A 13,253-nucleotide genomic window follows, 5' to 3' on the forward strand; every position below is an offset into this window, starting at 1 on the left:
ATGGTGCAGCAAGTCCAGGACTGAGAGGCACTGGCCTGGAGGGAGGTGGCTGGGAGCAGGCTGCTGCTGCGAGGTCCTCCATCTGTCCGGCAGCCTGAGCTGCGTTACTGGAGGCAACAGAGCCTGCCAAGAGCAGGCTGTCAGCTGGCTGGATCACTGCTGGGCTACTGGTTCAGTGCTCTCTTGGAAACTCTTGAAGCACACAATTATACACATGAAACTTTATGGAAGTGTCTCCATGGTGCAGTGCAGCATAAACACTGTGCTAATGCAGCAGAGCTGCTGTCTGGGCTGTAGCCTTTCTCTGTGGGGCCAAGGAGCTCATACAGGACATGACACTAATGCAGCCCTGTTTTGGCTCTGGTCCTGTGTTGTGCCCTGTAGACCCACCTTGTTCTCTGTGCAAGTTCCTTGGTTTCCTTCTGTGTGAATACGGGCCTGAGACTTCAGTCTGGCTCTGACAAGCATCAGTCTTGGACTTAGTAAAGGACAAACAAGTTGATCCTCATCATATGCTTGTAAGTCTGATGCCTGCTGGGTAGAGCATAGGACTCTACTGCTGGGGTGAGAGCTTGGCAAGGTCTGTCTTGGGCTTCAGATCAAGATTTGCTTTTGTCTGGCATGAGACTTCAGATTGGGTGGGCTAGGAACAGTAAAACAGATGGAGGGATCCATTGCTTGGGGTGTGTGGGAAGGGTCTGCTCAGAACTGGCCATAGACTAGCATGCTTGGAACTTGTCACCCAGTTGTTTAAGGCCCTGGGTCAATAGGTGGTTATGGGTATGTGTAATCTTGGTTCCTGTTTCCCTTTCTAGGTCTTGCACTCTGGACTTGTCAGTCTTGCAGGCTTCTGGGCACATCACTTCTCAGCTATGAGTAGATCAATAGGATTTAACATCTGCATAGTCACCTGCAGCATCCTGCTCTTGTTCTCCAGTCCACCATGCCTTGCATCTCAGCCACTGGAGGAGAGGGACATGACAAAAGTCCAGCATGGCCCCTGGGCAGGGAATGGGGTAGAAGATGAAAGGACAAGCATGCTGAACTTGAAAAATAACCTGGGTCCTTCTGAGCAGACTGTCTCTGAAGAGCCGTGTGGAGTGTCAGCAAAGCCATCTGGGATGCCTTTAAATGAAGCTTTCACTGCAGAAGGAGGAAAGCTGCCTGTAAGCCTGAGCCATGTCATCCCAGGCAGCCAGGGGCTGGGTGCTCACACCTCTGCTGTGGCAGTGGCTGCTGTAGATGAGGAGGAGCTTGGTCCCACAAAGTCAGAGCTGGATGAGGATGATGCATTCAAGGCCATGCTGATCACAGCTGTGACCACACTGAACCCTGCTGTCCAGGAAGAGTCTGTCAGTGGCCCCATTAGTGAGACCACCACAGAGGGTGTTGAAGTAGAGCACAGCTCTGCTGGCCTCTCAGCAAACCCCATTTCTGGGGCAGCTGTGGAAGAGGAAGAGAGCAACTCAAACCCCTCAGCTGCACCCCAGCCCACGCTGTACCCCAGCTCTCCCAGCTGGGAAACAGCAAGTGACCACCCTGTCATCCCAAGTCCCCAGGCTCATGCTGTGACCTCTGAGGTGGGAATGCCAAGAGCACGCACAGGGAGCCCTCTGAAGTCCCTGGTTGTGCAAGCATCTGTGGCTGCAAAACATCCCCTTGTGGTGACTGAGGCCTCCCTCCACCTGGAAGCAGCGACAGGTGTCAGGCAAGGAGAGCTGCCTGCCACGGCTGGCACTGTCACCATCCACCCTGTGGACACTGTGCCACCTGACTGGGATGACACAAAACTGGGGGACACAAGTCAAGGGGGAAGCATGTCTCATGAGGAGGTGACAGAGGACCTGGGGGCAACAGAACAATCCCATACCCCACAGGGAGGTGTGGGGGAGGAAGAGGATGCAACAAGAGTGCTGCCATCCCCAGCGTCCCCTCCGCCAACTCCTGAGCTTGCCAAGGAGACAAACTGCACAGTGCTGGTGCAAGGGGAGGAGTTGCTGGCAGCTTCCACAGGCAGTGGTGATGCTCTCCACACTGCAAACCTGACAAGTGTAGACATGGCTGATCTCAACTCACTGGAAAACATAAATGCAGTCACAGCAGAGGAGGGGAAAAGCATCCTGCCATCAGAGCCGGAGGCTGCTGTGGTGACAGATACACAGTCTGATCTCTCTCCTACTCTGGAAAGCTCATGGAAAGGTAAAACTTGCCTGTTAGATACCTACACTTAGAGGAAAGTTTAGGAGGGATGCTCTTGGGAATCCATGCTTCCTTTCAGAGAGATAAAGCAGAGAAAGGTGTGATCTTGATACCTGCAGTAGAGGTAGGACACTTCTTCCTCCCAGGAAAGGCTGTGGACCTTTGTGGAGGGGTAACAGCTTAAACAGATAATTCACATCCATAAAGTACTGCCTAGCCTTGGCTGTTGCTATATGTGGTGTCCCTGTATACAGGTAGGCCCAGTCTGTTGGGTTGGACCTTGTCCTGACTGTTATGTGAAGCAACTGTATTGAGCTGCCTCTTCTGCTCCTCAGGCTGAGAGGGTGGCTGTAGTAGCAAACAGAAAAGCTGAGACTGGGAAGGCTGTGGCAGCTGAGCCTGGGGTTGAAGAGTGTACTTGAGTGCGGAGGTCTCTAGAGAATTGGAGTCTCATGAGCAGAGGCTTGGTGCTAGTTACAAAACTTGCTTTGTTAATGTTCTGCATGTGTGGTGTACTACCAAAGCAGGGGCTTCAGTTTTGGTGCTCCCATAGTGGTTGAGGGGGACAGCTGTAGTCTGGTTGTAGGCATCCTGCCTTCACCAGAGATATGTAAATCTGCTTCGGATAACCTTCTGGTATGCCTCTCCTGTGACTAGGGAAGGAGCCCAGCCTCTGACCCCCTAGTTAAACACTTTATTTCAAGGAGGATAACACTCCCCCAAGTGTCCCTTTCATATGGCAATGTCCCTTTCATATGGCTCCTTCTGAAGCCCTGCAGAATGAAGGGGGGAATAATTCCTGGGGGGTTAAATTAATTAGCATCTGGGATCACCTGGCTCTCAACTGCTAGCTATGGACACTTGCAGTCAGTGCAGAAGATGCAGAGACAATGGATGGCTGTAAATGGTTCCTAAATCTAGGAGGAGGCAAGCTGTTCCAACTGGCATCTTCCATGACTTTAGAAGGATGCTCAGATCAAAAGATCTGTTCAGAGCTCTGTGGTGTCCTTTAACAAAAGCCCCTGGTGTTGTCTCCCCACCCTAGAGTGAAGCTGTGGCCAGGTTCTGACTGTCCAGTGTTTGTGCCAGCTCTGTTACCAGCAGGCAGAAATCTTCCTCCTAGAGTCTGCCACAGGCTGATGGTGTCACTCTGTGCTGTACTTACCTGCAGAGATGGTACCCTCAGCCCACTGACAGTGTTTCCACTCAGTATTTAAACTGGTAGAAATGTGGGGGGAAGCTCTGGTCAGGTGTTGGACAATGAAATGTTCCTAGGCTGATGAGGGACATGAGCTGGGGTTTAGGATTTTGTTTTAATTGCTGGGCATCTTTAATCTTCTCCCTTAGGCTGCAGGGGCAAAAGGACAACTTTCCCTCACTGCATCCAAAAGATCTAGCTTTTGCTGTAAAAGAAGGAAAGCTAATGGTGTGCTGGTGCTGAAACCTGACTGATTAATTTTAGATTAATTTACAAGCACTTGACTTGCCAGCAGGTTCCCTCTCTGCTGTTTCCCCAGATGCTGGCGAAACAACACTATCAATAAGACTTGTGCAACAAAAATAAAGCCTGCTACAAAGCTGAAGTCTCATAGCTGTGAGAGCTGGTCACTAAAAGCACTGCTCTGGCTGCATCACTTGCTTTGAGTGGTATCTCACACCACAGGCCTGCAGTGCTGTGCTCCCATGGCATTGCTTCCCTGTGGGTCCACTTGTCCTTAAGGGACAATTAAGAAACTGAGGAGTGATTCTGCTTTCATTCCTGTTACACACATTCTCATGTCTGTTTATGCTGCACTGCCCTGATGATACTTGCCTGGATGTGCTGCTTACGTTGTGGCTCTGGAAATGCTAATGCATAGAGTTATGTTACTTCAAATGTCTGCTCTGTTGCTGTCAGCTGTCCTGTGAGTTGGTACTGACACATGTTCTTGCTGTAGGTGTTACTCAGGAGGTGACAACAGTTACCCAGGAAGCTGATGCTGCTCTGTCAGTTGTGACACTGGTGCCTGGTGCTACCCAGGGAACAGGAGCTGCAAGCCTTCTGCAGGAAAACAGTGGGGAGGACACCCAGATGCCAACTGCTCCTAGTGCCACCCAGATGCTGGTGGCAACTGGTACTTTCTCTATGGCGAACACTCCAGATGTAGAAGGTAGGGTTCTCCTCCAAGGACTAGGTTCACTTCCATGCAAGATGAGATGGTACATCTGAAACAAATATCAATGCTTGGACACTGAAGTCTCAACACACGGCATCCATATTCTAAGTGACTTTTTTGTAGCCTTCTGCAGGCTGCCTCTAGCCCTGGGCTGCCACTGCTTTCTGTCCATGCTACCAGCTCCACCACATTGAAATATGCTAGCATATATTTTTGTCCCAAATAACAGTGGAGTAGGGACTTAGGAAAAAAAACCCACCCCAAAACAACAACCCCCACATCCATCCTTGCTAGCAAGTTGACTTTTAGCCTTAGACATTTAAGCCAGTTCCTGTTTATGGTGGGAGAGCTCTTACTACTGGAGCCAAAGGCAGTCACAGATTGCTGATGCTCAGTGCAAAGGACCAGAAAGTTTCATTGGGGTAACATGGGAGCAGTGCAAGGTGGGGGGATTATGTGGTGTGTGTGTGTGACCCTCTTGCAAGAGCCTGGCAATCCCTTGGGTATGGAAGCCTGCGTTGACATTCAGTTCATTGAGGAATGGTGAGTTCTTGCTTCTTGGGTCGATGTAGCTCATAGAAATGCTTTAAGCAGTTGTGTTCGTCCAGCTGCTGCCTACTGGCTCAATGTCACCTTGGCAGGTATATGTAGGAGCCTGTTGTCTTGACAGGCGTGTAGCACAGGTTCCCTTAGCACAAAGCTGACTTTGAGCTTGAGTTTATTTCTGTAGTAGTAGGTACCACTGTAACAAAACTGCTGCTGGGCAGCTTTTCTGGTAATTCTTATTGCAGGGCATCAAAAGGAAAAACCTATTTGCATTGTGTCCTTAATTTAAGGTCCCTTTGTAGGGGAGAGAAGGCTTTTCCAGCAGTTTCCACTAACTAATTTACTTCTGGGATTTAATTATAAATTCAACTAACTTTTATCTTTGCAAGGAACAGTTAAATCTGTTACTTGGTTCAGATCTCAAACAGTGTCTCAGTGCTCTGATCTTGCTATGGGGTGGTGACTCGCAGTCCTCAAAGCAATGGAAGTAAAACCTAGCTGAGTTCTCATTAAGGGAAACCTCCTGTGATGGCTGTCTAGGGGGAGAAGCTTTCATTACAGCAGAATAACTTACACATCTTGAAATAGGCAAGAGTTTAATAACTTCTTCCACTCTGAGTTAAGACTTCATTAAGGAGTTTGTTCTTAAATGGTGGGGTTTTAAATATTGTTGTGCCGAACTGCTGCTGCTTCATGTCTTCTGTAGATCTCACAGATGTGGTCCTGGTCACCAGTGAGAAGGCTGTTCCAGCTCCTGGTGGGTTGCCTGCTACCCAGTCTGAACAGACAGAGGAGCCATCCAGCAGAAGTGTGGTTCTGGTAACTCCATCATCAATGGCATCGTCTGTCAGGAGGACAGCTCTTCCATCTGTGAGGAAGATCAGTACAGCTGTGACCTATGGGCTGGACCGCCTGGAGTCAGAAGGTACCACTGATCCCAAGGCTAAGAGGCAGGCAGTTTCATGTGGAGTGGCACACTTGCCTTGACACTGAGCTCCCCAATTTGTCTGTTTGGCACACAGCTATGTGCATATGTTATTGTTGCTAATAAAGATGTTGACCACCCTGTCCCCTTCCAGGAGGTACAGGAAGCAAGCAGTGAACAGTTTCATGGAGGATGCTTGAAATTCAAGTGGTTGTGGTGGGAGGGATGGGGTTTTCCCTTGGAGAGGGAGCAGCAGTGGTATTGCTGTTGCAGTAGAGTCTGGCTCTGTGCACCTGTAACTGCTGATGTGTGCATTGATTGTAGAGCCTCTGTACCAGGTAACATTTATGGGAACATGTTCAGACAGCTGGAGAGCCCTTGCCACCCTACTGCTGAAATCCTCACCACATGCAATGCAGGGGGATGTTCAGCATGAGATGGCTACCTCAGCATCCAGCTGTCTGAAACCTTGCCAGGACAAGTGATACCCTATTTACACTCCCTATGTGACACTGATGGGAGAGGCAAAGGATGCATCCCCTTTGAGATGGTCTTCCAACTCAATGCTACCTGCTAAGCTGTTCTCCCATTGCTGGCTCCTCCAGCCTTGCCTCATGCCCTGGGCTCCCTTCTTGTAAGCTGCTCTTGCCCACTGCCAGTCTTGGAGTCTCTGCTTCCTGAGTGCCTTCAGACAGCTGAAACCCAGTGATGCAAATGCTGCCTGGGCAAACACCCATCAAGAGAGGTGAAGTGGATCCTACTCTGGAGTTGGTCTGCAGTTCAGATCTGAGAACTCTTCAGCTCATCCATGATTTTCCTGCAGAGAACTGTTTCACTTCTGCTTCTTGATCTTTCTTCTAGTTAAACTCTTCTCTGCTTGCTCATCCATCCAGTTTTGTACTCCAGTGTCTGGACTGACACCACCTGGCAGGGATTAATCTTTCTGCCTGTTTTGCTCCCCTTCCTTTATCTTCACCTTCTCTTGCCTTCGCATTTTACTGCAAAGGTTGGCAGCCCTCCAGGGGTGGCATGCCAGATGGTATTTTTCTTCTGATTAGAGGTGGGGTGCCATAGACAACAGCTAATCAGCATCTTTTCTCTGCATGAAGCAATAATTCTCACTTCTGTTAAGTTTAGAGGGCAGCAGAAGCTGGGAGCCCTCCCCACTGCATGTGGGAGGTGCTGCAGCTCCTGTTCTGTCAGGCTTGCTGCTTGCTTTGAAGCCTGCCATGAGCTCTCTGGGCTTCCAGCTACAGCCCTCACCCCTTGCCAGGATGAATCTTGTGCATCTGGCAACCCAAGGATGTGGTGCTGATGATGGGAGAGTTGCAGCAGGGGAAGAAGGGCATGTGTGGGGGAAAACCTGATCTTTCAGGCTGGGAAATAAGGTCTCTGCTTAGCAAGAGCAGTATGATTCAGGAGGCTAAACTGTTACTGAGCCCTCTGGGATCTCCTTTAGAAGCCTGGTTTTCTGTACAGGAAAATAAGAGGGATTTCTGTTTCAACTGAGCATTGGTCTCTCCCTGTTTAATGAGACTTTCTGCAGAGGCATTTAAAAAAATCTTTCTGCTCTGACATAAGATTGCTGCAACTTTCTTGGGTTCCTACTGAGCTTTCTTATGCAACCACAGGCCTGTTTTCTCTGAGCTCCTCTAAGGGCAAATGTGGGCTGTAGCTAGGACCAGCTTTCCTAAATGATGATGACTCAACTAGAAGGCTGTGGGTTTCTTGGCTCTGGTGTATGGCTCTGCAGGTGCCTGTCATCCAAGGGACATGGTGCTCTCTGGTGTGCTGTGTGGTTTTGACAACTGGCACAGCTTTGGTCTAAATCTCTTCTGATCAACCTAGACCTTAGTGCAGTGAGCCAGACTTTTTCCTAGTGTTAGGGATCACCAATCCACATCTTGTAAAATGGGACAAATACCACTTGGGGATAGGCTTTCTGCCTGGGGATGCTACTGCCCCAATTAAGCACAAAGGAAGCTTTTGAGCTGTGACTCTGCTTTCTAATACCTTTTTCTCCATATAATGGCAATTAGGGGGTACCACATCCTCAAGGTGATGGGCATTTGGAACCTTGGTTTCTGTTCCCCCAAAACTACAGTTCCTAGTGCTTGCTCTCAGAATATCTAGGTGGTGCCAGATATAAGATGTCTGGGACTGCGTTCCTATAAAGCTACACTGAGCTGCAGCCTAGGGTGCTCAGGCTCTTGGGGGATGCAAGATCAGGCATCACTGCTGTTGCAGGCTTATGCTGGAGTCCCTAATGAGGGATTCTGGCCCTTTGTGGGGAGGCTGTGCCTTGCTCACCAGTGGAAGAAGTGCAAGGAGCTGAGTGAGCTCAGCTGGTCTCCACTATCTTCAGTGGGGTCTTGCTGACTTGTCTCGCTGAGGGCCTGGCTCATCATTAAATATAAACCCCTGCTGTTCAGCTAGTGCTGTTTCTTGTGAACCATCTGTGCCAAACTACCTGTAGTTAATTGCATCAGTATATTCACCTATTTTGGATGCAAAACTTTTAAAAATCAAATTGCGCAGACAAACATGAGGTGTTTGAATATGTCTCTAGATGAGCTTATCTTCCTCTGTAGTGGACTCTGGAGAGATTAGCTGGGTAACAAATATCCTCCTACCTCTGTGGTGAGACTGGTTCTACTTGCCCTTCCTAGCCAGGGAAATCCTATAAAGGGATTATAGGATATTGGGACAGGACATAGCAGAGGATGATGAGGCTTACTTGTCTGGGAGACTTAATTATATATTTTGTTCCTGTGCCCAGAATTTGGGTGTCTCTGTAGCAAGCCAAACACTGCAGCTTTCTCTGTAGGGGTTCTAGGGCCTGAAGAGACATAATGTGGTTCAGCTTGCCTTCTCAGGACCGCTGTGTAAGCCTCCCAACACACTTTGAAAAGTGGCTCTTTTAAAAGTAACCATGTTCCTTTTGGACTAGATTCCTTTGCCATAACATCTGCCATGGTAGGTATGGGCAGACATGGCTGTACTCCTTAAGTATGGCAGCATTTGGCAGGTATAACTTTCTGAAGTGGCAGGTAGTCTGCCACATTCTCTCTTCTGCAAGAACCTTGCAGTGTTTAGTTGAAACCTGGTGGACAGAGCACAACAGCAGCTTGCTCCTCTTGGCTGTTCCTCAAGCATGTTCTTCCTGTCACTGTTCCATATGGGATGTGATCCAGGGATGCACTGAGGCTAGCAGAAGGTAGGTTAGTGTACTTCCTATGAGGACTTTGAAGGTCATGTCATCCTTACATGCTAATCCTAAACTAGCAGTTAGTACAGAACTAGCCTGCTGCCAAGAGTGATGCCTTGCCCATCACAGCCTGGGTCACAGGCCAGTTCAGTGTGAACAGCTTAACAGCACCATTGCCTGTGGCTGTTGGTGAGGGTGAGTCTGTATCTGTCAATGCAGACTCAAGGTTTGGTTTTCTTGTGTGCCACCACCCAGCCTGGACAGCAAAAATTCAGCTGAAATGGCTGGAGGTGGTGATTGTGGAGCAAGGCACATGGGATGGAGAATGGGAAGAGGTCTCAGCATTCATCAAACCGTGCTAAGATTAACGTCATCTGACATGTAGGGCAGATGTCACTGTTAACCTTCCAAGGCTGCCCAGATGCAGCAGTAACAGCTGCCTCTTGATGTACCTGTGTTTCAACCTGCAAGTCTATAGAAGCCCTTCAGCTGTTAGACCCCCACATACTGCCCTTGCTGCATCCAAACTCATCAGGAAAACAGTTTAAGCTCAGTGTTACCCACTCCCTGCAGCTGAGTGAGCTCCAGCTTGACCCACTTCAGCATTAACTTGGGATTTGGAGACTGTTTACTTGTGTTGATTTTTGGGATGGAGGGAGGAACAAACAATCTGGATCTTGCCACTCATGTAGGGTTTTTGAAGATAACTAAAAAGGATATTATTTGTTGGTGTTTGACTTGTCTATCCTATTTTTTGTGTGTACTCCTTCCACCCCAAAAAATCCAAAACTGCTCTGCAACAGTGTGTAAGCCCTAAGGCTGGTTCCTGTTCAGTCATCTAGGCTTGCTTCAAGTTGTCGTTGCTGGGGGTGAGCTACTTACCCAGTTCAGCTGTCATGTAGGCTGCTGGATGTGGATGGTGCTTAGAGCTTTATAAAAGCAGGAGATGCTCTGCCTGTTGTGTGGTGTCAGGAGCAGTCAATAGCTCTGTGAAAATGGGTGACTTCCTCTGCTGCTTTAGCAGGAGGAGATCTGAGCCATGTAGCTCTTTAATGAGGAACACTTCACATTCATCAGGCTGGCTCTCAACCTGCAGCTGGCAGAATCCTGGTCTTTAGGGTGGAAGGGTTGGAAAGGCAGTGTCAGATGTCTGCTGCCTAGGACAGCACAGTGCTATTTCCAGTACTCTGCCTGGTTAGCTGGTGTGTCCCCACCTAATGCAGCATCTGGCTGTGGAGAAGCCCCTCAATGATGCTGAAACATGGCTGGTACTGTCCTTAGGATCAGCAAATCCAGTGTCCTGCAGTCATGGGGCACCTTCCCTCTGAACCTTGGCTGTGGGCTTCATTGCATTTGCTCTGTCTACTGCCTTAAAGGCTGTTCCAGAACAGTGCCAGTATGAAGCTTTAGGCTTTCTGACCTAACATATTAATGACATATTAATACCTACTGTGTCTGGGTTTCAACAGTTCCTGTTGTTCTTTGCTGACCTGCATACTCAAGTTTACCCTTCTGAGGAAACTGTAGCTTAACTAATTTCAGTGATAAGAGCTCTCCTAGTCTTCTCTTCCATTCTCTGCCTGCTTCCCCTGCATCTTGTTCTTGTACACAGTCATTTAAGCTGCATGTCATACTTCAGAAGTGAAGGCAGTGGTTGCCTTTTTCAGAAAATACTTCAGAACTTGTAGCCATTTACATAATTTTATAAAAGACCCTTCAAATTCTCCTTACATTTTTCTTTTGAGCTGTGTGACAGTATAAGGAGCCTTCTCTTTTTGGATGTGAAGATTATTTGTGCTGGAAATCAAGTTTCTGATGGGGATTGCTTTTTGGACCCTGACTGTATGGATTAAGACCTGCCTCATTAAATCTCTGCAACCCTATTAAAAATTTAAATGAGGTTGCAGGGGTGTAAATAAGGCAGGTACTTAGCCCAGCATGGTTAATTAGCCTGATACTATAATTCCTCACCAGCTCTTTGGATATCAGCTAAATTGGCAAGGAACAGAAGATTTAAGCAAAGCCCAAGCAAAATGAATTAATTATTAAATGTTCTTGGTGCACACTTTTGTCTTGTTTCCAGTTTATTGCTGCCACTGAAATGGGAACTGCTGTCCCCCTGGTGCAGGTTGACCTCCATGTTCTTCACAGTAGATAGTAGTTTATCCCTAATTCTGCTCCTTTGTAGCAGAAAACTGTAAAAAGAAAAAAGTGTGACAATTTTGCATCAAAACCAAGCTCTTTTTCCTTTCTTTTCCTGAAAGTGGTTGACCAAACACCATCTCTGCTGCTAAATCTGGTGGTGACTTGTTTTGTTTCATGAAATCCACCTGAGAGTTGAGGAAGGAGGGGTGGGGAGGGTGATCAAGCCCTTAATGATTTGGGAGCTTGTGGGTGAACAGCTAAGATTGTTAGGCTAATTAAAGGCTTGCTAAGAAGAGGAGTGAGGAAACTCCTGCTGTGTGCAGCTAGTGTGCTGAGCTCAGCCTTGTTCGTGCTTCCCTGCAAAGGGAGGCAGAACATGGTCTGACCACCCTGCTCTGCAACAGGTGTGCTGGCAGCTCTGATGAAACTAAAACCACATGATCTTTCAAGGGACTGAGTATTCAAAAGGAGAGGGCTTTACCTCAGATACCCTATCTGCTGTGCTTTGTGGTCTCCAACAGCAACTCCTGCAAGAATCTCGAGGAATGGCTTAAAGCATCATTGCATTGTCTTTCCCAGATGTCTGGGAAGTGGTATGTGCCTGCCCAGCTGCTTTCTGGGCAGAGGTGAGCTGCACAGCTGTTTTACTCTTGGTTTTTGGGAGGGGAAAGAAACTTCTCTAAGTAACCTTGTTCTTTCTGATATTCTGGCACTGTTCTGCCTCCAGCAGGTTAGATGATATTTCTTAGTCTGACCCACGCTGGTTGCTGTTTGGGCCAGGCTGTGCTTGAATTTTTAACTGTATCCAACTTCTCATTTGTCCAAAAAATTAGAGTTCACTTAACTATTACTTTAATGTTGTAGCTTTCACATGCTTGTCTTCAAGCTTAAACAAAAGCAGCAGAAGCCCCCAACAGTTGCTGTTGAAAGGTAATTGGACTGTGTGGGTGAAAGTTTTTAATGAGTTTTTGTTTGTTTTAATCTGCGGATTAAGCAGTTCACCCTCACAGCTCTAAGGAGGTTGATTCAGATAAGCAGGTATGTGGCAGTTTCTTCTGAAGACTCTGTAAGGAGCATTTTCATCTGGAGCTGCTGATGGCTGGGGTCCATACAGGGGATAGTGTTCCTCATGGGGCTTCTCTGGGGAGCTTTGGGCATTGGGACCAGGGCAAACCACCCTGCAAATTGGTTTAGCGCTCTCATTTCTGCTTCCTGCCCTGTGCAGGTGGGATGCTGACCCTCTTGTTGATCTGACACAGGATGCAGTGACTACAGCACTGGCTTTTTACCTCATCTTCTGGGAAGAGTCATAGGCTTTTTTCCTTTTTTTTTTTTTTATAATAACAAGCTGTCTTTAAATGGGGGGAGATATTGTGGTGTTTTCTCCTGGCTGACATCAACACTTCAGGCCATATGGGTGCAAGGACAGGCCAGCAGTGTCGTTCTGAACCTCTTCATGAAAATACCTTGGGGAGAAGCACTGCCCTTGACAAAGGATAGTGAAGGGTGATCAAGGACTTAGAAGCATGAGCTCTGACTAGAAGTGAGCTGAGTGGGCTTGCAGTCATCCTTCCTTCTGGCACCTGATAGGACTTGAGCTAAAACCTTGGTATCCTAGAGACTGTTGGCTGTAATAACAGAGCCACCCCCTAATCTACATCACCTGTAATGGGTCCATGCTGAGTTTGTCTAGAAAATGAAGCTTAAATCAAATGTTTTCTTAGCTCTTGGGCTGTTGGTCGTTCCTTTCCCAAGCAGTTGAATGGATACTTCTGAAGAGACACCATCAAACAGCTTTTTGCAAGAGAAAATGGAATTAACATCTCTGCTGGGGCTTATTTTTTTGTGATTGGAAAAAAGTACCATGCCCACAGCCCTTTTCATGTGAAAGCATTTTGTTGAGAGAAGTAAACTCTGTATCTGCCTTCATCTGTCTTGTTTCTGCCCTGTCCACTTACAGGTCCTGGTTGTTAAATCTGGACTGATTTGAATGCCCTCACTTGATAGATCGCCTCTTTCTTGCCTTGATTTTTACACTAGTTAGTTCAACAACTGCATACCTCAGGTTAGAAGA

General features: G+C 47.8%; 1 protein-coding gene across 1 annotated transcript in view; it reads left to right on the top strand.

Moving 5' to 3' along the window:
• ARMH4 (armadillo like helical domain containing 4) overlaps positions 1 to 13,253 on the top strand; it is a 70,086-nt gene that overhangs the window by 5,348 nt on the left and 51,485 nt on the right. The window contains exons 2-4 of the mRNA XM_072865498.1: positions 816 to 2,199; positions 4,137 to 4,349; positions 5,608 to 5,826. Coding sequence (XP_072721599.1) covers positions 816 to 2,199; positions 4,137 to 4,349; positions 5,608 to 5,826 — 1,816 coding nt within the window. The remainder of the gene's footprint in view (positions 1 to 815; positions 2,200 to 4,136; positions 4,350 to 5,607; positions 5,827 to 13,253) is intronic.

The sequence above is a fragment of the Ciconia boyciana genome, chromosome 6 (assembly GCF_034638445.1).
Source record: "Ciconia boyciana chromosome 6, ASM3463844v1, whole genome shotgun sequence".
Taxonomy (NCBI): Eukaryota; Metazoa; Chordata; class Aves; order Ciconiiformes; family Ciconiidae; genus Ciconia; species Ciconia boyciana.